General features: G+C 43.1%; 1 protein-coding gene across 1 annotated transcript in view; it reads left to right on the forward strand.

The window, feature by feature from the left end:
• DNER (delta/notch like EGF repeat containing) overlaps positions 1-25937 on the forward strand; it is a 382962-nt gene that overhangs the window by 175489 nt on the left and 181536 nt on the right. The window contains exon 5 of the mRNA XM_018058657.1: positions 17320-17465. Within this exon, the coding sequence (XP_017914146.1) occupies positions 17320-17465 (146 nt within the window). The remainder of the gene's footprint in view (positions 1-17319; positions 17466-25937) is intronic.

Below are 25937 nucleotides of genomic sequence, written 5' to 3' on the forward strand. Positions count from 1 at the left end.
GGATTTTATAATTTGAAAAGGACTTTTAAATTTTATTTCTATTAGTCACTGGTTATACTTTTTAAAAAAGTATCTTTTAATCCTGTGAGTTGTAGCCATAGGCCCATTTATTTACCTATATATATATATATATATATATATGCTTATAGTCACAATAGATATAGATATATATACTTAGAGCTTAGTTTTTAAAGAACTTGCTCATGAATTATTAAAAATGGCAGATAACATAAATCATATTATTATGAATATACTGTTATTTAAATATTAAACCTTAAATGTTAAGGTCTAACATATTTAATGTTAAGCATTAAACATTAAACCTTAAAGTTCTAACTATAATTTTTAAAAGTAGCAATAATTAAATCAAAACTTTATTTCAAAGTTTTGATATGAGAGGTGCTGAGTTAGGCAACTCTCTAAATGATGTTCTTGCTTGCATCTTGGATTTGCTATTTTCTCAAGGGACCTACTTTCCCAGAGCCTTTTCTTCAAACCTACATAAGTCTAAGTTTCATTCAGGACCCAACTTTAAATAGATGTTGTTTGTCAGATAGAGCTGTTGATGAGTTGATGATGGGGATGATGGTGATGTTGGTGTTGATGATGGAGGTGATGATAATGATGGTGGGGATGATGATGATGGTGGTGGTGGTGGTGATGGAGGTGATGATAGTGGTGATGGTGATTGTGGTTGTGGTGATGGAGGTGATGGTGATTGTGGTGGTGGTGATGGAAGTGATGGTAATGGTGGTGGTGGTGATGGTGATGATGGTGGTGGTGGTGATAGTGATGATGGTGGTAACAATGGTAGTGATGGTGATAGTGGTTGTGGTGGTAGTGATGGAGGTGATGATAGTGATGATGGTGGTGATGGTGATGGTGATTGTGGTGGTGGTGATGGAGGTGATGGTAATGATGATGGTGGTGGTGGTGGTGGTGATGATGATGGTGATGGTGGTGGTTGTGGTGGTGGTGGTGGTGTAGGTGATGGTGATGATAGAGGTGATGGTGGTAACAATGGTAGTGATGGTGATAGTGATTGTGGTGGTAGTGATGGAGGTGATGATAGTGATGATGGTGGTGATGGTGATGGTGATTATGGTGGTGGTGATGGAGGTGATGATAGCGATGATGGTGGTGATGGTGATGGTGATTGTGGTGGTGGTGATGGAGGTGATGACAGTGATGATGGTGGTGATGGTGATTATGGTGGTGGTGATGGAGGTGATGACAGTGATGATGGTGGTGATGGTGATTATGGTGGTGGTGATGGAGGTGATGGTAATGATGGTGGTGGTGGTGGTGGTGGTGGTGGTGTAGGTGGTGGTGATGATAGTGGTGATGGTGGTGATGGTGATGGTGATGGTAATGATGGTGGTGGTGGTGGTGGTGGTGATGGAGGTGATGATAGTGATGATGGTGGTGATGGTGTTGGTGATTGTGGTGGTGATGGAGGTGATGATAGTGATGATGGTGGTGATGGTAATGGTGATTATGGTGGTGGTGATGGAGGTGATGGTGATGATGGTGGTGATGGTGATGGTGATTATGGTGGTGGTGATGGAGGTGATGGTGATTGTGGTGGTGGTGATGGAGGTGATGGTAATGGTGATGGTGGTGATGGTGATGATGGTGGTGGTGGTGGTGATAGTGATGATGGTGGTAACTGGTAGTGATGGTGATAGTGGTTGTGGTGGCAGTGATGGAGGTGATGATAGTGATGATGGTGGTGATGGTGATGGTGATTGTGGTGGTGGTGATGGAGGTGATGATAGTGATGATGGTGGTGATGGTGATGGTGATTGTGGTGGTGGTGATGGAGGTGATGGTAATGATGATGGTGGTGGTGGTGGTGGTGATGATGATGATGGTGGTGGTGGTGATGGAGGTGATGATAGTGATGATGGTGGTGATGGTGATGGTGATTGTGGTGGTGGTGATGGAGGTGATGGTAATGATGATGGTGGTGGTGGTGGTGGTGATGATGATGATGGTGGTGGTGGTGATGGAGGTGATGATAGTGATGATGGTGGTGATGGTGATGGTGATGGTGATTGTGGTGGTGGTGATGGAGGTGATGGTAATGATGGTGGTGGTGGTGGTGGTGATGATGGTGGTGGTGGTGGTGGTGGAATAGGTGGTGGTGATGATAGTGGTGATGGTGGTAACAATGGTAGTGATGGTGATAGTGGTTGCGGTGGTAGTGATGGAGGTGATGATAGTGATGATAGTGGTGGTGATGGAGGTGATGATGATGATGATGGTGGTAATAGTGGCAGTGATGGTGGTGATTGTGGTGGTGGTGTTGGTGGTGGTGATGATACTGGTGATGGTGGTAACAATGGTAGTGATGGTGATGGCAATTGTGGTGGTGGTGATGGAGGTGATGATGGTGATGGTAGTAATATTGACTACTAGGGACTGAATGTTTGTCCCTCCCCTCCCAAATTTATATGTTGAAATCCTCACCCCCAATAAATGGTATCTGGAAGTGGAGCCTTTGGGAGGTGATTATGGTTAGATTAAGGCATGAGGGTGGGGCCCTCATTATAAGAAGAGTGCCTGATAAGGAGAGGAAGAGACCAACATTTCTCTTCACCATAGAAGGACACAGAGAAAGAGCAGCTATCTGTAAACCAGGAAGAGGGTCCTCATCAAGAACCTGAGCAAGCTGGCACCCTGATCTCAGACTTGTAGTCTCCAGAACTGCAAGAAGTAAATGTTGATTGTTTAAGCCACCCTGCTTATGCTATTCTGCTGTAGCAACCCATGCTAACTGAGACAATGGTGGGGATGATGACAATGATGATGACTTATAGAGTCCTTTTAATAGGCTTCAATGTTTTAAAAGCTTTGCGTGTATTAAGATCTTTAATCATAAGAACCACAGAAAGAAATAGGTAGTGTTATTATTCTATTTCACAGAGAAGGAATCCAAGGTGAGAAAGATGTAAATAACTCTTCCAAAGTCAGAGTTGTTGTTATTCAGTCACTAAAGAGTATTTGATTCTTTGTGACCCCATGGACTACAGCATGCCAGTCTTCCCTCTCCTGCACGATCTCCCGGAGATTGCTCATACTCAGGTTCATTGAGTAGGTGATGCCATCCAACCATTTCATCCTCTGTCGTCTCCTCTTCCTCCTGCCCTCAATCTTTCCCAGCATCAGGGTCTTTTCCAATGAGTCAGTTCTTCACATCAGGTGGCCAAAGAATTGAGCTTCAGCTTCAGAATCAGTCCTTCCAGTGAATATTCAGGGTTGATTTCCTTTAGGATTAACTGTTTTGATTGCTTTGCTGTCCAAAGGACTCTGAAGAGTCTTCTCCAGCACCACAATTTGAAAGCATCAATTCTTCGGCACTCAGCCTTCTTTATGATCCAACTCTCATATTTGTATATGACTACTGGAAAAATAATAGCTCAGCCTTCTTTATGCACCAACTTTCATATTTGTATATGACTACTGGAAAAATTATAGCTTTGACTAAATGGACCTTTGTTGGCAAAGTGTTGTCTGTGATTTTGGATACGCTATCTAGGTTTGTCATAGCTCTCCTTCGAAAGAGTAAGTGTCTTTTAATTTCATGGCTGCAGTCACCATCTACAGTGATTTTGGAGCCCAAGAAAATAATCTGTCACTGTTTCCACATTTCCCCCTGCTATTTGCCATGAAGTGATGGGACCTGATACCATGATCTTAGTTTTTTGAATGCTGAGTTTTAAGCCAGCTTTTTAACTCTCCTCTTTCACCCTCATCAAGAGGCTCTTTAGTTCCTCTTTGCTTTCTGCCGTTAGAGTGGCATCATCTGCATATCTGAGGTTGTTGATATTTCTCCCAGCAATCTTGATTCCAGCTTGTGATTCATCCAGCCTGGCATTTCAAATGATGTACTCTGCATATAAGTTAAATAAGCAGGGTGACAATATACAGCTTTGATGCACTCCTTTCCCAATTTTGAACCAGTCCGTTGTTCCATGTAAGGTTCTAACTGTTGCTTCTTGATCTGCATACACATTTCTTAGGAGAGAGGTAAGTTGATCTGGTATTCCCATCTCTTTAAGAATTTTCTACAGTTTGTTGTGATCTACACAGTCAAAGGCTTTAGCGTAGTCAATGAAGCAGAAGTAGATGTATTTTTTTTTAATTCCCTTGATTTTTCTGTGATCTAACAGATGTTGGCAATTTGATTTCTGGTTCCTCTGCCTTTTCTAAATCCAGCTTATACATCTGAAAGTTGTCAGTTCATGTACTGTTGAAGCCTAACTTGAAGGATTTTGAGCTTTACCTTGCTGACATGTGAAATGAGTGCAATTGTGCAGTAGTTTGACATTATTTGGCATTGCCTTTCTTTGAGATTGAAATGAAAACTGACCTTTTCCAGTCCTGTGGCCACTGCTGAGTTTTCCAAATTTGCTGGCATGTTGTGTGCAGCACTTTAACAGCATCATCTTTTAGGTTTTTAAATAGATCATCTGGAATTCCATCACCTCCACTAGCTTTCTCTGTAGGAATGCTTCCTGAAGGCCATTTGACTTCACATTCTAAGATATCTGACTCTAGGTGAGTAGCCACACCATCATGATTATCTGGGTCATTAAGGCCTTTTTTGTATAGTTCTCTATGTATTCTTGCCACCTTTTCTTTATCTCTTCTGGTTCTGGTAGGTCCTTGCCATTTCTGTCCTTTATTGTGCTCATCTTTGTATCATATGTTTCCTTGGTATCTCCAGTTTTCTTAAAGAGAGGTCTAGTCTTTCCCATTCTGTTGCTTTCCTTTATTTCTTTGCATTGATCACTTAGGCAAGCTTTCTTATCTCTCCTTGCTATTCTCTGGAACTCTGCATTCAACTGGGTACATCTTTCCATTTCTCATTTGCCTTTCTCTTCTCTTCTTTTCTTAGCTATTTGTAAGGCCTCCTCAGACAACCACTTTGCCTTCTTGCATTTCTTTTTCTTGGTGATGGTTTTGGTCATCATCTCCTGTTCAGTGTTATAAACCTCTGTCTATAGTTTTCCAGGCACTCTGTCTATCAGATCTAATCCTTGGAATCCACCTGTCACTTCCACTATATAGTCATAAGGGATTTGATTTAGGTCATACCTGAATGACCTAGTGGTTTTTTTTTTTCTTCCATACTTTCTTCAATTTAAGCCTGAATTTTGCAATAAGAAGCTCAGGACAACCAACTAACAGGGAGGGAGCAAAGCTCCACCCATCATCAGACAATTGGATTAAAGCTTTACTGAGCCTGGCCCCCACAACTGCACTCATCTCACAGCTAGCAAAGTAATGCTGCAAATTCTCCAAGCTAGGCTTCAACAGTACGTGAACTGAGAACTTCCAGATGTTCAAACTGGATTTAGAAAAGGCAGCGGAATAATATTAATTAAGTATTTTTCCTAAGCTATTGCTTAGTTCCCTTCCAGTCCTCTTGTGTCTGATATAAGCTGAGCCAATCTGATGGCCAACACTACTTTGTAAGTAATAAGGAAGAGGAAGAAGAGGGGAAAGTGATGGAGTTAGTATTTTGTGAATTTGGAATGCTAAGTAGTAGCTAAACAGTGATTCATTCTACATCAAGTGGCAGAAGTGGGGGATATAGCACAGGAGAAGGAGTCTGATGTGGTTTCTTTGCAGGCCTGTGTTGGTCAGAGTGCGATCTAAGCCATTGTAATGGAGATCTCGAATATAGTGCTTAAATTACAAGTTAATTTTTCCCTCGTGTTTCTGAAAATGTGATCTGATTGCTTGTTGCTCTAAAGCCAATTAAGAGGCAAGTTTGGTGAAAAGGAATGTTTGCTTTATTTTGGAAGCTGGCAAACAGGGCAGGGGAGGGGTGATGAAGGGGTAGAGGGTGCGGAGAGGATGGTAAGGGCAGATTCCTGTCCAAAGGCTGATTCCCCACTGACAATCAGTGGGCAAGAGATTTTTCAAGGGGAGTTTCAGGGGTGTATAGACAGAAGGAGGGGGTACATGCACCAACAACACAGCTCTGATGGTCATCTTGAAATTAGTCATCGGTGGTCTGACCAGCATCAACTTGCTTAAGTACAGTTAATCTTCAGTTCCCGGGTCGGTTTGTTCCCATTTCTTTGAGGCCAGTTCTCAGAATTGTGGCAGCTCATGTCCTGGCTGCTTTCTGATCACCAAGTAGTTAACTTTTCCCACTTGGGGGGGTTTCAGTATCTGTAAGACAGCTTGCAGGGTATGGCTCTGAATATTAGCTGTAGCCCTTGCTGCTGCTGTGTCGCTTCTGTCGTGTCTGACTCTGTGCGACCCCATGGACGGCAGCCCACTAGGCTCCTCTGTCCCTGGGATTCTCCAGGCAAGAATACTGGAGTGGGTTCCCATTTAGAGGAGCTAAAGGTCCTTGATTTTGTTTAATGAGCAAACTATTGTTATTTTTGTTTGTTTGCTTGACTAGTTTCCGTTGCTTATGCATTGTCTCACTTCTCTGATCAAACTTAGTCTTTGGCTAAAAGTTTTCTACAGACAGAATGCAGACAGACGACATGCTGGGCAGAGGGGAGGACCACAGGGTCCTGCTCCATTTCTAGGGGTCCTGTTACAATCTAGAGGTGTCTGGTCCAGGGTGGAGGGCAGTCCTGGAGCCTCAGCACACAGATCCCATCTCTGGATTTAAACCGGCTGCCCTGGCTGTCACCATTGCTTCAGTGTATCAGCCACTGGGAAGCGGGAAAGGACAAAGGGAGCACTTGCTTAATCTTCATAAATGCAACACACAGAAGGGCCACACAGCCTGTCCCCATGTCACTGAGGAGAGGCTGGGTGGCTCTGTTGTTCCCAGCAACAGTTCCCAACTTTATTATTGAACATGGGGAGAATGGTTACCAATGGGCAACCTCCCACGATTCAGACACTCATGTCTTACTCAGGACCAATGATTCAGTCTAATGTTAGTGGAGAAAGGAGTGTGGTAGGGTGAATACCTTGAAAAAACTGAACAAAATTATAGCACTCTGAGCTACTAACCCTTTACTGTGGCACAGATACTTCTTTTGAGAAAGTGTAGTATGTCAACCTGAGAACTCTTAATCTAAACCTTTTTGTTCATTTTTTCAGCCTGTATGTCCATATTGCATGTTCAGGTTTCCCTGCAGGGTGAATAGGGAGATGGTGCTGCTGACATATTGGCCAAATCAGGAGGTGCTCGTTAAGGGTTGCTCCATTGTGACAGTGGAGCTTCCCTGATGGCTCAGATGGTAAAGGATTTGCCTGTAATGCAGGAGACCTGGGTTCGATCCCTGGGTCAGGAAGTTCCTCGGAGAAGGGAATGGCTACCCACTCTAGTATTCTGGCCTGGAGAATTCCATGGACAGAGGAGTCTGGCAGGCTACAGTCCATGAAGTCAGACACAACTGAGCAGCTAACACTTTCACTTCAGTGTGTGATGGTAAGATTTGTGGAGAATAAACCAATCTCTATGCAGGGAGTAGCAAGTGAATTGTATTTTTTTCCTATAATATGTTCCCGTCGTCTTTCTAATGGCTTTTTCCCTTTGGAGCAAATGATATGCTTAATATATATTTTTCCTCATCTTCTGGCTAGGTGGAGTCCACCTGATGACTTGGATCAGTGACAGTGCTGACAGTACTTGGATTGTTGCTATTATGGGCTGTTGTATTTGTCTCTAATTCAGAAAGCATTTTTGGCCATACCTGACTCAGGAACCCCCAGAAAATGGGATATTCTGAACAGGTGATTTTTTCAAAAAGCAATTTACTGCTGCAAGCAACAGAGCTTAAAAGCAAGCAGACAAGGAAATGAACAACAACAGAACATAAACTTTCACAAGGAAATCCAAAGAAAGCCTTGTTTAGAAAAGATTAAAAGAATAAAGTCAGGATGGTCAGACTGGCCAGGTAGGTTCTCCAGCGAATGAGGCATCACTGCGTTTGTACTTGGAGGGTAGCGACAGCTCTTCAGTACTCCTTCACTTTCCCTGCTTAGCTCATGGTCTGACTGCATTCTGCACACAGGCCACAGAAGGAGAGCTGTGTTCCTATAGCAGGAAGTATATTCGTAAGTCTTATTGTAGCATCATGCCACCCTGGACCTGGTCTTGGTTCAAGTTTGTCCCCTGCATCAAGCTCTCTTCCTGTCTCTGGCCAGATACTCTCAAAAGGTGATTTATTTCTCAGGTTTTGCCTCTCAACCCCAGGTATTGAGTCACAAATTCACAGGGATCCTGACCAGCTTATTAAGCTTTGCATTAGCCTCCAGCCCACCTTCTTAAAGAGCTGGCGCAGAGACGCCATCTCATTCCTGCTTCTGTGGATCAAATTGTGGGAATTGGAGGTGTTTGCCTTCCCAAGGCCCAAGTTACTGTAGAAGCCCTGGGTCTCCAGCGGAAGCTGAAAGCTGTGATGTTTTAAACCTTTCATGCCTATCTGGTGCCAGCCATGGGACTTCCAGGACTGTGAATAGTTTTTATAGGCTATAGTTTTGTGCCTAGTGATTCGCCAAGTCTTAATAGGAAAACTCAGCCATCTGTTTCCAACACCTACTGCTCACGTACTTATGGTTAGAGTTTTTATTTTGCATGTGTGCATTCCCCTTAACAGGAAAGAAAACGGTCTTTATAGCCAAACCACTGAAGTGAGAAATGCAAATCTCATTTGCTCTTAATCCCAATGAGGTATTTACTACAAAGTCCATTTGAGACTCTTTGGTGTTAATATTGAAGAAGACGAGTGGTAAAATAAACAGTTAATGGCCTGGAGCCAGCCCTCTCGTGCGTGCTAACTGATGAGGGCCCATTCCATTCCAGAAGTAATGACAGGGCCCCCCTTTCGGTTGTTCTCAACTTCTCATTGGCACCAGGGGAGTGAGTTTGGCAAAGTCACTGTTTTGAAAGGACCATAATGATGGCAGGACATTTTATTACTGTATTAATGAGCACAGTGTGGGGCCATGGGTAGGACAGAGTGTTTGTGTGTGTCTGTGCAAGAGTTGGGGGCGTGGGGAGAAGGAAACCCAGTTTTTATCTGTCATTGTAACTAGTTACTGGGGAGTGTTCACAGACCCCAAGGTAATGAAGGAGAGTTTTCCTTCATCGTTGTTTTTAAAACTCCTTAGGGAAATTACTCTCAGTGGTAAAGAATCTGCCTGCCAAACAGGAGACACAGATTTGATCCCTGGGTGGGGAAGCTCCCTTGGAGAAGGAAATGGCAACCCACTCCAGTATTCTTGCCTGGAGAATCCCATGGACGGAGGAGCCTGGTGGGCTACAGTCCATGGGTCGCAAAAGAGTTGGACATGACATATGACTAAACAACAACTCCCAAGATAGTTTTCTCTGTCATGGACCCAGTGTCCTCCTTTATCTCCTGCATGGTGCAGGAATCTTTTCGTATCGATAAAACTCTGGAAAAGTCATGTAGTTATTTATTTCAATACAATTTTCTAATATGATTTTGGTCTGGTCTGATAGCTATTTATAACCATTCCCTTCTCCACGGGATCTTTCCTGACCCAGGGACTGAACCCGGGTCTCTTGCATTGCAAGCAGATTCTTTACCATCTGAGCCACCGGGGATGCCCATAAACGTAACACCAAGTTTATATTGTGAATATTGGTCTATAAAACTTGGTTCTGGGCCCTGGTCTCCCTCTTTACTCCAGAAGTTCACTTTTTCCCAGTGGTTTAGAATCCCCCTCATTCAGATGAGAGCCGATTGTAAATCTTCAGCCCTGACGATTCTAACTACTCATGTCCAATGTTGGACCACCACCTTGGCTGCTCCTTTTGGTGGGATGGGGATGGATGGGGGAATCTCAAACTTAATCTGTACACAGTGGAAATTCTCGTCACTGGCCAGCACCACTGCACATGAGGTTGCTATACTATGTATGATTTCTTCTTTTCCCTCATCCAGTCCAGACAGAAGTCTTGGTTCTTCCTCCAAAATGCGATCTTTGAAAAAGAACAGACTTGTAAACCCCGTGGGGGAGGGAGAGGGAGAGACAAATTGCGTGGGTAGTGTTGAAACATATACATTACCATATGTAAAACAGATGTTGTTGTCCAGTCGCCCAGTCGTGTCTGGCTCTTTCGACCCCATGGACTGCAGCATGCCAGGCCTCCCTGTCCCTTGATGTCTCTCGAAGTTTGCCCAAGTTCATGTGCATTGCACTGGTAATGCCATCCAACCGTCTCACCCTTGAGGTCCTCTTCTCCCTCTGCCCTCAGTCATTCCTTAAAGAGATCTTTCCTTAAATATAGAGCCAGTGGGATTTGCTGTGTGATGCAGGGAGCTCAAACCTGGTGCTCTATGACAACCTAGAGGGGTGGGATGGGGCGAGAGGTGGCAGGGAGATTGAAGAGGTAAGGGACATTGGTGTACCTATGGCCAATTCATGTTGATATATGCCAGAAACCAACACAATATTGCAAAGCCATTATCATCCAATTGAAAATAAATTTATTGAAAAAAAGAAAAAGCATAAACCTCGTGTTTTCCACACTATTTAGTGGGTGCTCATCAGACCAAGGCCCACGAGATCCCCTCTGATCTAGCCCCTCCTGCCTCTGTATCCTCATCTGGGCACTAGCCCTTGGCACACTGACCTCCTCATCCATCTGATGATGTCCTCAGCTTGCTTCACTGGCTCTTCCTCAGCCTTCAGGGCTCAGCCTAAATGCTGCCTCCTGTCTGGCGCTCAGACATCACCTGCTGAGTGATTTTAACTCTGCTCTGTCCTGTTCGGCCTTTCACCCCTCCCCACCTCACAGTTGGGTTACTCACACAGGATGCACAATTTCTCCTCTTAGAGGGACTCAGCACTTTGGCCTCATAATCAGAATCATGGACTTGGATTGAAAACAGTTATGATTCAAACACATGTTTACCCATGAACATTTTCAGAGAACTCTAATTTTACATGACTTGTGGTCGGAATGAAGGAATCTAAGGCCGCAAGCGTGAGAAGATGATGAGATATTCTTCCTTGACAAAAGGTGGGAGAACCCCTGAAACTTTTGCCAGAAAACCTTCACTTCCTTTTCTCCACTTCTGCTTTCCTTGTCTTGAGTGTCCCCTTTTCCTGTGTCTCATGAAGTTTCTATCTCCTGCTTTGCTTTTCTTCCGCCCCTCCATCTCTTCTTTTCCCTCCTCTTTTCTTTTTTCTTTCCCTTTTGTATTTATACTCTTTCTAGCCTTCTTTCTTGCTTTTAGTTTAAGCCAGACTTTTACCTGAGCAACTTCATAGCCTCCCATGTGTCATCCGTTCTCCAGTTTTTGAAAAGACCGTGGAAGGCACAGGTGTTGACACAAGCTCATTCTCAAGCAGCTCTGCAGACAGAACCGGGGAGTCACCCTTACTCTGACTTTGCCAGTTTTTGTCTTTAGTTGATCGGTTGGTCTACAGATCTTGGAATTCTGTATATAAGGACAAACCTTTCTATCCAGGCCTGTCTCAGGAATTATGTTACATATATTGATTTCATATGATTAAGGGAGAAAGAAAATTCATGACCATTTGCTTGACATTTTTTTACAAGCGTGTTAGAAGTGCCATTGTTTGATGGCTGAGTCAAAGAAGTCACATTGTCTTTTCAGCAGCTCTCCAGTGATCACCCATAAAGCCCCGAAGAACTTCTTTTCTCAAAAAGTGAATTCTGATTTATTCAGATTCCTGCTTTTAATGTGAGCCAGGCTTTTGCCTGAGCAACTTCATAGCCCCCCATGTGGCACCAGGTCTCCAGTTTTTGAAAAGATCGCAGAGCGCACTTCCTGCTCCTGGTATGTGGGCTCTCCTGAGGGCTACTTTGCTTTAACCGAGCTGTGCTTTGAGGAAACTTAAACTGTATGGGATTACTCTTCAGTGGGCTTCCCCGGTGGCTCAGCAGTAAAGAATCCGCCTGCAGTGCAGAAGATGCAGGAGGTGCGGGTTCGCCTCTGGGTGGGGAAGATCCCCTGGAGAAGTAAGTGACAACCCACTCCAGCATTCTTGCCTGGAAAATTCCATGGACAGAGGAACCTGGCGGGCTACAGTCCACGGGGTCGCAAAGAGTCGGAGGTGGTTGAAGAGACTCAGCACACAGGGCGTGTACGCATGCACTCTTTTCAGCAGGAGGAGCTCCAAGCATTTCCCCCTTAGACGTGGCCAAAGGGAGGTGCAAGCAACTTGCTGAAATAACAGACCTCGAAGGAGCCGCTAGGCACCGATTTCCCCTGTGTGATGAGTGACTACTGAAAATAACATGCTTGTTATGCTGTGGACTCACTTTCGGGGATTAGGTGACATGGTCAGAAATGATGGAGGATTGTGTGACACTCCGCTGTAAAGACTGATTTCTTTAATAGTTTACTGAGGGATTTGAAGGTCAAAATACTCAGGCTTATTAAGCAAATAAAGCTAATAGAGAAACTTGTATCACAGTTGTCTCCAGGAAGTTCAGAGACTATGATGAGTCAGGGAATATGGCCTAAATATCACAGAGTTGTGTAGACTTTCAAAAATAGATGTGTAAAATGTGCTTTCAAGAGGCTCGCATGTGTGTCTCTAATTCAAGGTGATTGTTACCTTCACAAGAACACTACTTATGTGACTTAGATTCGTTTTTCTATTGGACCAGTGGTTCTTAACTGGAAGCACATGTCCAGATTACTTAGGAAGTCTTTTTATAACACATGCCTACAGGGGCCTAGCCCAGACTATTGCTACTGAGTCATTTGTGTTGGAGCCTGGAAATAGGTACTTGGAAAAATCCCCTGCAAAATTGTGAAGCATCTGGTTTCAAACTAGTTAAGGATCATAATTCAAAAAGACACACATACCCCAATGTTCACTGAAGCATTATTCACAGTAGCCAGGACATGGAAGCAGCCTAAATGCCCATTGATGGATGAATGGTTAAAGAAGTTGTAAAGTACTTCACTTTACAGAGTGAAGTAAGTCAGAGAAAAACAAATATTATTAACTCATATATGTGGAATCTAGAAAAATGGAACAGATGAACCTATTTGCAGGCAGAAATAGAGACACAACATAGGGAACATAGGGAACGGATACGTGGACATGGGGGAGGAAGGGCAAGGAGGGATGAACTGGGAGATTAGGATTGACATGTATACATTACCACGTGTGAAAGAGGGGAATAGAGGAAACCTTCCGTAAGCACAGGGAGCTCAGCTCGGTGCTCTGTGGCGACCTAGACGGGTGGGATGGGGGGAGGGGAGAGGGAGGCTCAGGAGGAAGGGAGCACGTATATACGTATAGCTGATTCACTCCGTTGTGCAACAGAAACTTAACACAACACTGTAAAACAGTTATACTCCAAAAACAAAACAAAGCAAAAACTAGTGAAGGACCACTGCTCTTGACTGAAAGTTTGGAGTAGCACAAACCGAGGGTGACCCTTCCCTGTAGCCTTAAAATCCTGGACGATGCCTGGTTTGTAGAAGTGAGTGAGGAAATGTTCGCTGAGAAAATGAAAACAAACTATTTAGAAAGCCATACTGTGCATTCATTTAAACTGCTCACTCATGTAAATTTCTACTGGCTTAGCAAGGAGTTGAGAGAATTTTTAAAATAACCATTGAAGAGATGCGTCTTCTGGACAATTAGAGAACATTCTGTGATCTAAATGCTTATGAAGGGGACAGATGATGTAGATTTTTCAGGTAATTTGATGTGAAACTAGAGAACAAAGCAGAGAGATGGGCAAATACATTTTTAGGTCTGATGCAGGATACAGCATGCTTGGAGCTGGTGCATGGGGATGACCCAGAGAGATGTTATGGGGAGGGAGGTGGGAGGGGGGTTCATGTTTGGGAATGCATGTAAGAATTAAAGATTTTAAAATTAAAAAAAAATTACTATCTGATTTTTACCTCCATTATTTTATGGGTAAAATGTCTTTTAGAATAAGAATTCTGGTAGCTCCCCTATGTTGTTCCAGATTCTATTTGTCTATAAAAGTTGATTTTTTTTTTTAGTAAGCTGTAATTTGTGTATTTTAATAATAGTTGTTCTTCTAAGTGCACTCAGATTGACAACACATCCTGGAAAATCCTCTTTGGGATTTGTCTGTGCTGTGCTGGTCCTATATGCACCTATATCCTGAATTACTATTTGCCACCTCCCTGAGACTTGTCCCTTGCCCTCAAGGAAGTTTCAGTAATGGCAGCTTGATAGATAATCATTCACGACATAAAATAATCAGAGACCTTCATGTAACAGTGCGGATTGACATTGTGCAGCTGGGAATGGACGGGGGTATTGCTCGTGAATAAGATGTGTGTGTTAGTCTCTCAGCTGTGTCTGACTCTTTGTGACCCCATAGACTGTAGCCCGCCAGGCTCCTCTGTCCATGGGATTCTTCGGGTGAGAACACTGGAGTGGGTTGCCATGCCCTCCTCCAGGGGATCTTCCTGACCCAGGGATCGAACCCGAGTCTCTTACTTCTCCTGCACTGGCAGGGGGTTCTTTGCCATCAGTGCCATCTAGGAAGCCCAGGTGGTACTAGTGGTAAAGGTGGGATAGGGTGGAATCCGAGCTATGATGACAGGAGGAGGAGGCGTATTCCAGGTGAGGTGCTGTGGGGACGTTTGCAGAGTTGGGGTGATCAGGGCGTGTGAAGGCACGTGAGGAGGAGGTGTGAGGTGTCTGCAGGGTGCAGGGCCACGGCCAAGGAGTAGAAACTCTGGTGTGTTTGCCTAAACTGTCCTTTGCCTTCTGTTCCAAAGCCGATTTACCATAAAGTTTTCAATAGGAAATCTTAGGAAGAGAGCAAATAGTTCTCTGTGGATGTAAAAAGCACTCCTCCCGACTTGCCGTGTCCATCTTTACTGGCTCCTAATTACAGACTTGAAGTTGAGGTGGGTCTCTACAGCAACTTGGGTCAATTTCCCAAGATAACCTTGATGCTTGTGAATGGAGGTAAACTTTCTGCTGCTGTTTTGAACCCATCTTCTGACTGTTGAAAACACCCTCGCACTGCCATAGTGCTTTGCCTTTTGAAGATTTGTTGTTCCTAGATGCTTTTCAGGGTTCAAGAAGCAGGGTGTGAGCCTGTCAGACAGCCTCACTGTCTGTGTATGTCCAACTGTCACCATAAAAAGCATCCTTTTTTGATGTTAAAAGAGCCCAGTTTTGATGATAAATTCTATGGTTACCCTCTTCAGGGGTTGCTATCTTTACTTACATGAGAAAATTGGGGATTTAGAGAGATATGGCTGTCTAGAATTATTTCTACTCCCCGTCTTAAGCATCTTTTCTGGGTAATGCAGGAATCTTTCTTCTGGGTGATGACAGTGTTAATTATAAGTTGTTCGTTTTGAAATTAAAAATTATTCCTAAACAAATGAATATTCTTACTAGAAAAGGGTACACTGTCTTTGCTGTTGTTGTTCTTCAGTCTCTAAGTCTGTTTATGTGACCCCATAAACAGCAGCATGCCAGGATCCATGTCCTTCACTATCTCCTAGGATTTGTTCAGACTCGTGTCCAGTGAGTCCATGGTGCCATCCAACCATCTCATCTTCTCTCTGCCCCCTCTCCTCCTGTTCTCAATCTTTCCCAGCATCAGTGTCTCTTCCAGCGAGTCAGCTCTTCACATCAGGTGGCCAGTGTATTGAAGCTTCAGCTTCAGCATCAGTCCTTGCAAAATAATTATCTTGTTGATACATAGTCCTCACAGTATTATTTCCTTATTCCAGTTGGAGGGTATTATTTATTTGACATTTATTTCTGTCTACTATGTACAGATAGCTGTACTTGACATAAAGATCGTCATTCAGTGATAATTATGACATATTATTGCTTTTGCAATCAGCATTCAGCTATGATTGGTCCTGGTTTATTAGATGGTTAAAACCACATTTTGCAATAAGGAGTTCATGATCTGAGCCACAGTCAGCTCCTGGTCTTGCTTTTGCTGACTGTATAGAGCTTCTCCATCTTCGGCTGCAAAGAATATAATCAATCTGATTTCGGTATTGACCATCTGGTGATGTCCATGTATAGAGTCATTTCTTGTATTGTTGACAGAGGGTGTTTGCTATGACCAGTGCGTTCTCTTGGCAAAACTCTATTAGCCTTTGCCCTGCTTCATTCTGTACTCCAAGGCCAAACTTGCCTATTACTCCAGGTATCTCTTAACTTCCTACTTTTGCATTCCAGTCCCCTATGATGAAAATAACATATTTTGGGGGTGTTAGTTCTAGAAGGTCTCGTAGATCTTTATGGAACTGTTCAACTTCAGCTTCTTTGGCGTTAGACTTTAGCTTCTTTGGGCATAGACTTGAATAACTGTGATATTGAATGGTTTGCCTTGGAAATGAACAGAGATCATTCTGTCGTTTTTGAGATTGCATCCAAGTACTGTATTTTGGACTCTTTTGTTGAATATGAGGGCTACTCCATTTCTTCTAAAGGATTCTTGCCCACAGTAGTAGATATAATAGTCATCCTAATTAAATTTGCCCATTTGAGTCCATTTTAGTTTGCGGATTCCTAAAATGTTGATGTTCACTCTTGCCATCTTCTGTTGGACCACTTCCAATTTACCTTGATTCATGCATCTAACATTCCAGGTTCCTATGCAATATTGCTCTTTACAGCATCAGACTTTACTTCCATCACCAGTCACATCCACAACTGGGCATTGTTTTCGCTTTGGCTCTGCTCTTCATTCTTTCTGGAGTTATTTCTCCACTCTTCTCCAGTAGTATATTGGGCACCTACCGACCTGAGGAGTTCATCTTTCAATGCCATATCTTTTTGCCTTTTCATACTGTTCATGGGGTTCTCAAGGCAAGAATACTGAAGTGGTTGAAATTGATACCATGCAGTCAGATTGGTGATCAAGTAGATATTTAGTAATAAACTCAATGTAAAATGTGTCTCCTGTTGCATGCCACTGTGATGGCACTGAGCTGCTCGGACAAGCCCGTAGCAGGGGAGATTTAGTGCTTGCGACTACTCAAAGTAGCCAAGAGAATGGAGAGCTGGGAGTTGTAAGATAGTGGCTCCCAGGGAAAAGACAGCTTCAAAAGCAGGGCTGGAATTCAGACAGAGTGTCCCCTAGAGGGCAGGAAAAGGATTTCAGGTGATGTCGGAGTGCCTGGGGTCCTCGGTATCACATGTTCTTTGTGATTCTTGGGAAGAATGTCCTACTTTAATGGCCCGAGGTCTGAATGACCACTCGCCACATGCTTTATTCCTTGGCCTGACTTACTGTATTTTGATTTGTTTGCCAGAACTGATTCTTATGTAGTCTATATCCATAGTCTTGTCAAAAGAATGTTGGTCAAGCTTTACACTTCCTATTATCCCGTTTTCTTTTAGGTTTTGTGAATGATTCTGTTACTAAATCCATCGTGGCATTGCGGTTGACTCTGGTGGTGAAGACCAGCACCTGTGTGCTGGGTGAGAGCCATGCAAACGGCCTGGAGTGCTCCGGGAGAGGAAGGTGCTCCACGAAGCCGTCAGAGGTGAGGGGGGCACCTGGGAGCTTTGAAAATGCATGTTTACATTAGGGTATATTTACATATAAGCACACACACATGTATATATACATGGACTGCAGCCCCCTAGGCTCTGTCCATGGAATTTTCCAGGCAAGAATACTGGAGTGGATTGCCATTTCCTTTTCCAACCCAAGGACTGAATCCTGGTCTCCTGCATAGCAGGTAGATGCTTTACGCTCTGAGCTACCAGGGAAGCCCATCACTTCAGTTCAGTCGCTGAGTCATGTCCAACTCTTTGCAGCCCCATGGACTGAAGCACGCCAGGCTTCCCTGTCCATCAACAGCTCCCAGAGCTTGCTCAAACCCATGTCTGTTGAGTTGGTGATGCCATCCAACCATGTCATCCTCTGTCGTCCCCTTCCTCTGCTGCCTTCAATCTTTCCCAGCATCAGGGTCTTTTCCAATGAGTCAATTCTTCGCATCAGGTGGCCAAAGTATTGGAGTTTCAGCTTCAGCACTGGTCCTTCCAGTGAATATTCAGGACTGATTTTCTTTAGGATTGATGGGATTGATCTCCTTGTAGTCCAAGAGAAGCCCATATATATATACACACACACATATATGTTGTGTGTTTGTGTGTGTGTGTGTATAAAGAATGAAAGGGGAGACAGCAAGTGCATTTGCTGAAAATATCGCCAAATTTTCAATTATTTGTATGCAACTTACAGATATATAAATTTCCATATAATTTTCAAGGTAAATACTGGGAAATTGTGCAGTGCTGGACCCCCTTACTTTGGTATCAAGTAGAGATTTTGTGAGAAGTAATTATCATATCTGGTCACAGAATCAAGAGAAGCAGAATAAAGAAAAGCTGAGACAGTTATCTGTTTCCCTGTTGTGACCTAATTCCCTCCTGAGACTTTGCATGTCCCCACTGGTGACAACAGAGTTACAGAAGTGAGGGGAAAGTAAGAGAAAGAATGGGGAGGAGGCAGGGAGAGAAGGCCGATTCACTCTGGCCTTTGTGGACCAGCGCCATCAGCTCTTTGTGGACGTGAGTCCTGGGGTTCCCTGGTGGTCCAGCGGTTGGGACTTCATCTTCCAAGGCAGGGGATATGGGTTCAGTCCCTGGTGAGGAAGCTAAGATACCACACGCCTCTTGGCCAAAAAACTGAAACATCAAACAGAAACAGTATTGTAGAAAATTCAATAAAGACTTTAAAAAAATGGTCCACATCAAAAAAACCTCAAAAAACAAACGAGACTTGAGCTTTGTCTCCCCTTCTCTTTAGCATCTGACATCACATGGGGAAGCCTGAGAGTTCTTTCTCAAGCTGAGCCTGCCCTGTAGTTCCCATTTTCTTCTCTCTTGGCCAGCTTGGACTTGCTTCTTCTCTATCCTGAAAGTGAAAGTGAAGTCGCTCAGTCGTGTCCGACTCTTTGCGACCCCATGGACTGTAGCCCATGGAATTTTCCAGGCAAGAGTACTGGAGTGCGTTGTCATTTCCTTCTCCAGGGGATCTTCCTGACCTAGGGGGATCAAACCTGGATTTCCTGCATTGCAGGCAGAGACTTTACCTCTGAAGGGAAGCTTTATTTATCCACTTATTCTATTAATAAACAAATAAAGGCTATTGAGTGCTCTTCTGTGACCATCCAAGTTAATACAGAAGTGTGAGAAGTGATGGAAGCAGTGGGGTGCTTGTTTGATACGGAAGTTCTGGAAGAGATGAAGGTGAGAGGCTGAGGAAGGCCAGCCTCTCGAGGTGGAAAATCATCAGATCTTCCCAGTGAGGCTGCAAAGAGGAGGCACAAGGGTCTTCCCCAAATTCACTCTTCTTTTTAACATATATTTACTGAAGTCTAGTTGACTTACAGTGTTTCAGGTATGCAAGCAAGGTGATTCAGTCATATGCAATGCGGGAGACCTGGGTCTGATCCCTGGGTTGGGAAGATCCCCTGGAGAAGGGAAAGGCTACCCACTCCAGTATTCTTGCCTGGAGAATTCCATGGACTGTCATGGGGTCACAAACAGTTGGACACAACGGAGTGACTTTCACTTTCACTTCACTTTCATATGCATATATTATTTTTGAGATTATTTTCCAGTATAGGTATCACAAGATACTGACTATAGTTCCCTGTGCTATACAGTAAAGCTTTGTTGCTCATTGCATATCTATTTTTAAATGGGAAATCTAGCATTTTATTCATACCAAGTCAAACTAGTGAAATCAAAATGTCATAAATTTTTTAGTTAGGCAAAAATGCGTAAGTTTTCCAAAATATATATTATACCTATTTTATTTGTATTGTATACAAAAACTTTTCTACTATGCTTGATAAAAGCTTGAGAAAGGACGTCAAAAAGAGAAGACCTTTTAAAAAAGTGTTATTTATTTTATTTTTGTGGCATGGTGGGAGTCGGTTGAGGCCCTCAGGAACTTGTACTGAGTTGCATGAACTCTCTAGCTGTGGTATGCGGGCTTAGTTGCTCTGTGGAATGTGGAATCTTAGTTCCTGGGCCAGAGATGGAACCTGTGTCCCCTGCATTGCAAGGCGGATTTGTAACCACTAGACCACCAGGGAAGTCTAACCAGATTCATTCTTAATATTGCCAAGTGACCAATTCTGCAGCCTGGTTAGCCCTCAAAAGCCATGTGGATGGCAGGGAAACATCTTCAGTGAAGAACCAAGGGCTGTGCTTGGAATCTGGGACTCATAGAGTGCTTTCTCTTATAATGTGACCCTTCTGGGGACACTTTTTATCTGAAAACCATTTGCCAGGTTATCTTAAAACATCCATGTTGGTGACATTCAGCCTGCCTTTGGGTTTCATCTGCATGAAAGCTTAGCTCAGAGTCTCTGCCTGGTGGCTTAGAATGGACTTATTCCAAAGGTGGTAGGAGTATTTAGCACCTGGCAGGCAACTTGGCAAATGTCAGAGCTCTTTGTTTCTTTGAAAAATGACTCAAAAGCCTTGGAATCCATGCCAATGTCAGCACAGCTTCTTATGGGTTCCAGCCCCTTTGAAGAGCTCTGAGTGCCCTGTCCAGAGATAACACCTCTACCCTCCGTCTGCACCTCCTAGTTCCATACCAGGTGCTTCTAAAGTGTTGTTGATTCTGTCAAAGCCTGCATTTACCTTCAGTGAATTTAAGGAAACTGTGACCAGTCATCTCATCTGAGATACGATAATTACCCCCTGGTGACTGTAAGCAACTGGTCAGGCTGGAATTACCATGTTGTTCATAGACCTACCGCATTGTTATCTTGGAGAGAAATGTCTGGAAACCAGCCTTATTGTTCCTCAAAAGCTGAGCGAGCCTTGGTAGGAGTGAGAAAGGAAAGGTGGAGAATCTTTCCTGAGTCTCTTTGAGTCCTGTGGTTTTCTGTGATTGTCGTCATGGCTGTTGAAGAGATTTAGGAGCAGTTTGCTAGTAATAAAAGACTTGTTCTCAAGATTCTTTCTTCTTATTGTTTCTTAAAATTAGAAATTATATAGTCCAACCTTTCACCTAATGCAAGAATCTATTCCATCATACAAAACAAAAAGAACTGTATTTGGTGGTTTAATTTTACTGTTTCTAATCATTTTTCTATTGTTTTGTTAGATCATCCATTCAAATAAAGGCAATTCTGTTACTTCCACACTATTCTCATTTGATAATGGAACTCATTTCTCTTTTGTTGAAAGTGGTTTAGCTGGAGAATATTTCACAATTTCGAGTGATGGGTGGTTTGTGACAAAGCGTTTGTTTGTTCTTCTTAGATATCCCACCAACCTGGGGAGGCTTTTTAGGAGCTCTGTTTAAAACTTGGAGTATAGTTGCTTCACAGTGTTGTGTTAGTTTCTGCTGCACAATGAAGTGAATCAACTATGTTGTGTTAGTTGCTCAATCGTATCCAACTCTTTGTGACCCAATGGAGCCTGCCAGGCTCCCCAGTCCATGGAATTCTTTAGGCATGGACGTTGGAGTGGGTAGCCATTCCCTTCTCCAGGGGATCTTCTCAACCCAGATATGTGTGCATATATCCCCTCCCTCTTGGACTTCCCTTGACACCCCCATGCCGCCTGTGTAGACCCATGTAGGTCATCACAGAGCACGGAGCTGAGCCGCCTGTGCTATACAGGGGGTTTCCATTAACGATCACTTTACACATGGCAGTGCATATGCCCTGAGAAAACCACAGTTCAGAGAGACACATGCATCCCAGTATTCACTGCAGCGCTATTTGCAATAGCCAGGACACGGAAGCAACCTAAGTGTCCACCGGCAGCTGAGTGGATAACAAAGTTATGACACATATATACACTGGAATATTACCCAGCCATAGAAAGGAATACAATGGGTCATTTGTAGAGACATGCATGGACCTAGGGTCTGTCATAGAGTGAACTGACTCAGAAATAGAGAAACAAATATTGTATATTAATGCATATATGTAGACTCTAGAAAGATGGTACAGATGAACCTGTTTGCTGGGTAGGAAAAAAGACACAGGCTTTGAGAATGCACAGGTGGACATGGTGGGGAAGGGGAGAGGGGGACAAACTGGGAGCCTGGGAGCTCTCTATGTTTGAAAACTGCTTTTGTTACAAGGGTTACTTCTGATCTTCTCTTTATACAAAAATGTTTGGCTGTTGACCATTCCTTCTTGAACTTTGTCCGCAAGGTTGGCTGCTGCCTATTTGATGATTCTTTAATTACCTTAAAGGTAACTGTCACGGCTTTTTCTGATGTGGACCTTTCGCCTTCTTTTGATCAGTTAAGTTCCATGACTCTCTCCCAAGAGTAAGAGATGTCTATTAATTAGGGTTTTCCAGAGAAATAGAACCAATAGGCTATATCGACATATGTTTCTATGTGTGTCTGTTATATATGGATGTATGTAGATAGAAAATTTATATAATTTTAATATTTATTAATATTATATATATGTACATGTATATACACACAAACACACACATATATAAGTCAATCAATTAAAGAAATTTGTTTTAAGAAACAGGTTGATTGTTGTTGTTGTTCAGTCACTAAGTCATGTCTGACTCTTTGAGACCCCATGAACTGCAGCACACCAGGCTTCCCTGTCCTTCATTATCTCCTGAGTTTGCTCAGACTCATGTCCATTGAGTTGGTGATTCCATCCAACCATCTCATCCTCTGTTGCCCCCTTCCCCTCCTGTTCTCAATCTTTCCCAACATCAGGGTCTTTTCCAATGAGTTGGATTTTCACATCAGATGGCCAAAGTATTAGAGCTTCAGCTTCAGTATCAACCCTTCCAATGAATATTCAGTGTTGATTTCCTAGAGGATTGAGTTTTTTGATCTCCTTTCTATCCAAGGGACTCTCAAGAGTCTTCTCCAGCACTGCAGTTTGAAACAATCAGTTCTTCAGTGCTTAGCCTTCTTTATGGTCCAACTCTCACAATGGTGTACAACTACTAGAAAAACCATAGGCTTGAGTATACAGACCTTTGTTGATAAAGTGGTGTCTCTTATTTTTAATATGCTATCTAGATTTGTCATAGCTTTTCTACCAAGGAGCAAGCATCTTTTAATTCATGGTGTTCATTGTGGCTCCACCATTATGAAGTCTTGGAGAATCAAAAATCTAATGGAGGATGCCGGGCTGAAGATTCAGTAAAGAGTTGCAATTCTTACAGAGGCAATCTGCAGGTGAACAAGCTCATGTTGCATCTGAAGTCTGAAGGCAGAATTCCTTTTGCTGGGGAAGGTCAGCATTTTGGTCCACTCTGGCCTCAACTGATTGGATGAGGCCTACCCTCATTATGGAGGGCAATCTGCATTACTCTGAATTCACTGGTTTAAATGAGAATTTCATCCAAAAACACCATCACAGGAACATTCAGAAGAGTCAGTTCAGTTTAGTCACTCAGTTGTTTCTGACTGTTTGTGACCCCATGGACAGCAGTACGCCAGGCTTCCCTGTCTATCACCAGCTCCTGAAATTTACTCAAACTCATGTCCATCTAGTTGGTGATGCCATTCAAGCATCTCATCCTCTGTTGTCCCCTTCTCCTCCTGCCTTCAATCTTTCCCAGCATCAAGGTCTTTGCAATGAGTCAGTTCTTTGCATCAGGTGACCAAAGTATTGAAGTTTCAGCTTCAGCATCTGTCCTTCCAAAGAATATTCAGGACTGATTTCCTTTAGAATTGACTGGTTGGCTCTCCTTGCAGTCCAAGAGACTCTCAAGAGTCTTCTCCAACACCACAGTTCAAAAGCATCACTTCTTCAGTGCTCAGCTTTCTTTATAGTCCAACTCTCACATCCATATGTAACTACTGTAAAAACCATAGCTTTGACTAGACAGACCTTGTCAGCAAAGTAATGTCTCTACTTTTTAATATACTGTCTAGGTTTGTAATAACTTTTCTTCCACGGATCAAGCATCTTTTAATTTCATGGCTGTAGTCACCATCTGCAGTGATTTTGGAGCCCCCCCAAAATAAAGTCTCTTACCATTTCCATTGTTTCCCCATCTATTTGCCATGAAGTGATGGGACTGGATGCATGATCTTAGTTTTCTGAATGTTGAGCTTTAAGTCAACTTTTTCGCTCTCCTCTTTCACTTTCATCAAGAGGGTCTTTATTTCTTCACTTTCTGCCATAAGGGTGATGTCATCTGCATATCATGAGGTCATTGATATTTCTCCTGGCCATCTTGATTCCAGCTTGTGTTTCATCCATCCCAGAATTTCACATGATGTATTCTGCATATATGTTAAATAAGCATGGTGACAATATACAGCCTTGATGTACTCCTTTCCTGATTTAGAACCAGGAAATCCCGTCTTCTGAAGTCTTCTGAAGCTTGTTGCTTCTTGACCTGCATACAGATTTCTCAAGAGGCAGGTCAGGTGGTCTGATATTCCCATCTCTTGATGAATTTTTGAGTTTGTTGTGATCCATACAGTTGAAAGCTTTGGAATAGTTGATAAAGCAGAAGTAGATGTTTTCCTGGATCTATCTTGCCTTTTCGATGATCCAACAGATGTTGCCACTTTGATCTCTGGTTCCTCTGCCTTTTCTAAATCCAGGTTGAACGTATGGATGTTCACAGTTCATGTACTGTTGTAGCCTGGCTTGGAGAGTTTTGAGCATTACTTTGCTAGTGTGTGAGATGAGTGCAATTGTGCAGTAGTTTGAGCATTCTTTGGCATTGCCTTTCTTTGGGATTGGAATGAAAACTGACCTTTTCCAGTCCTGTGGCCACTGTTGAGTTTTCCAGATTTGCTGGCATATTGAGTGCAGCACTTTCATAGCATCATCTTTTACGATTTGAAATAGCTCAACTGGAACTCCATCACCTCCACTAGCTTTGTTCATAGGGATGCTTCCTAAGGCCCGCTTGACTTTGCATTCCAGGATATCTGGCTCTAGGTGAGTGTGAGTGATCACACCATTGTGGTTATCTGGGTTATGAGGATCTGTTTTGTACAGTTCTGTATATTCTTGCCACCTCTTCTTAATGTCTTGTGTTTCTGTTGGGTCCATACCATTTCTGTCCTTTATTGAGCCCATCTTTGCATGAAATGTTCCCTTGGTATCTCATTTTCTTGAAAAGATCTCTTGTCTTTCCCACTGCATTGTTTTCCTCTATTTCTTTGCACTGATCACTGAGGAAGGCTCCCTTATCTTTCCTTGCTATTCTTTGGAACTCTGGATTCAAATGGGTATATCTTTCCTTTTCTCCTTTGCCTTTCATTTCTCTTCTTCCCTGATAGCTCAATTGATAAAGAATCCGCCTGTAATGCAGGACACCTTGGTTTGCTTCCTGGGTCAGGAAGATCTGCTGGAGAAGGGATAGGCTACCCACTGCAGTATTCTTGGGCTTCCCTTGTGGCTCAGATGAAGAATCCGCTTGCAGTGTGGGAGACCTGGGTTCGATTTCTGGGTTGTGAAGATTCCTTGGAGAAGGGGAAGACTGCCCACTCCAGTATTCTGGTCTGGAGAATTCCATGAACTGTGTAGTCCATGGTGTTGCAAAGAGTTAGACATGACTGAGCGACTTTCACTCCCATTCAGAATAATATTCAATCAATTATCTAGGCATATGGCCCAGCCACGTTGTCACATAAAATTAACTGTCCCAAGATTCTCTCCATTTTTTCTCTCTGATTCATTATGGTTCTCTTTCTACCCAATTACATCCTTTTCCCACACAATTAAAGGATTGGTTTTAAATTTTGGATTCCCTAGCATTCACCTGAGGCTGTTGACAAGAAGTCTTATTCCAGGCCCACCATTTAGATTATGATGCCTTTTGTTGGGCAGCCAGGCACTTCTCATGCAAAAGTCAATTATGGACCATCATTCTGAAAAGAGAGGTCTCAAGGGCAGTGCTTATCATCTTCCTATTCCTGCTGATTCCCTAAAACAAAAAGGCACTATATTTTATTCAAAGATTTTATTGCTAATTATTTCAAGATCACATGGAATTAATGAAAAGATAAATGCTGATAA

Source organism: Capra hircus, chromosome 2 (assembly GCF_001704415.2).
Source record: "Capra hircus breed San Clemente chromosome 2, ASM170441v1, whole genome shotgun sequence".
In the NCBI taxonomy this organism is placed as follows: domain Eukaryota; kingdom Metazoa; phylum Chordata; class Mammalia; order Artiodactyla; family Bovidae; genus Capra; species Capra hircus.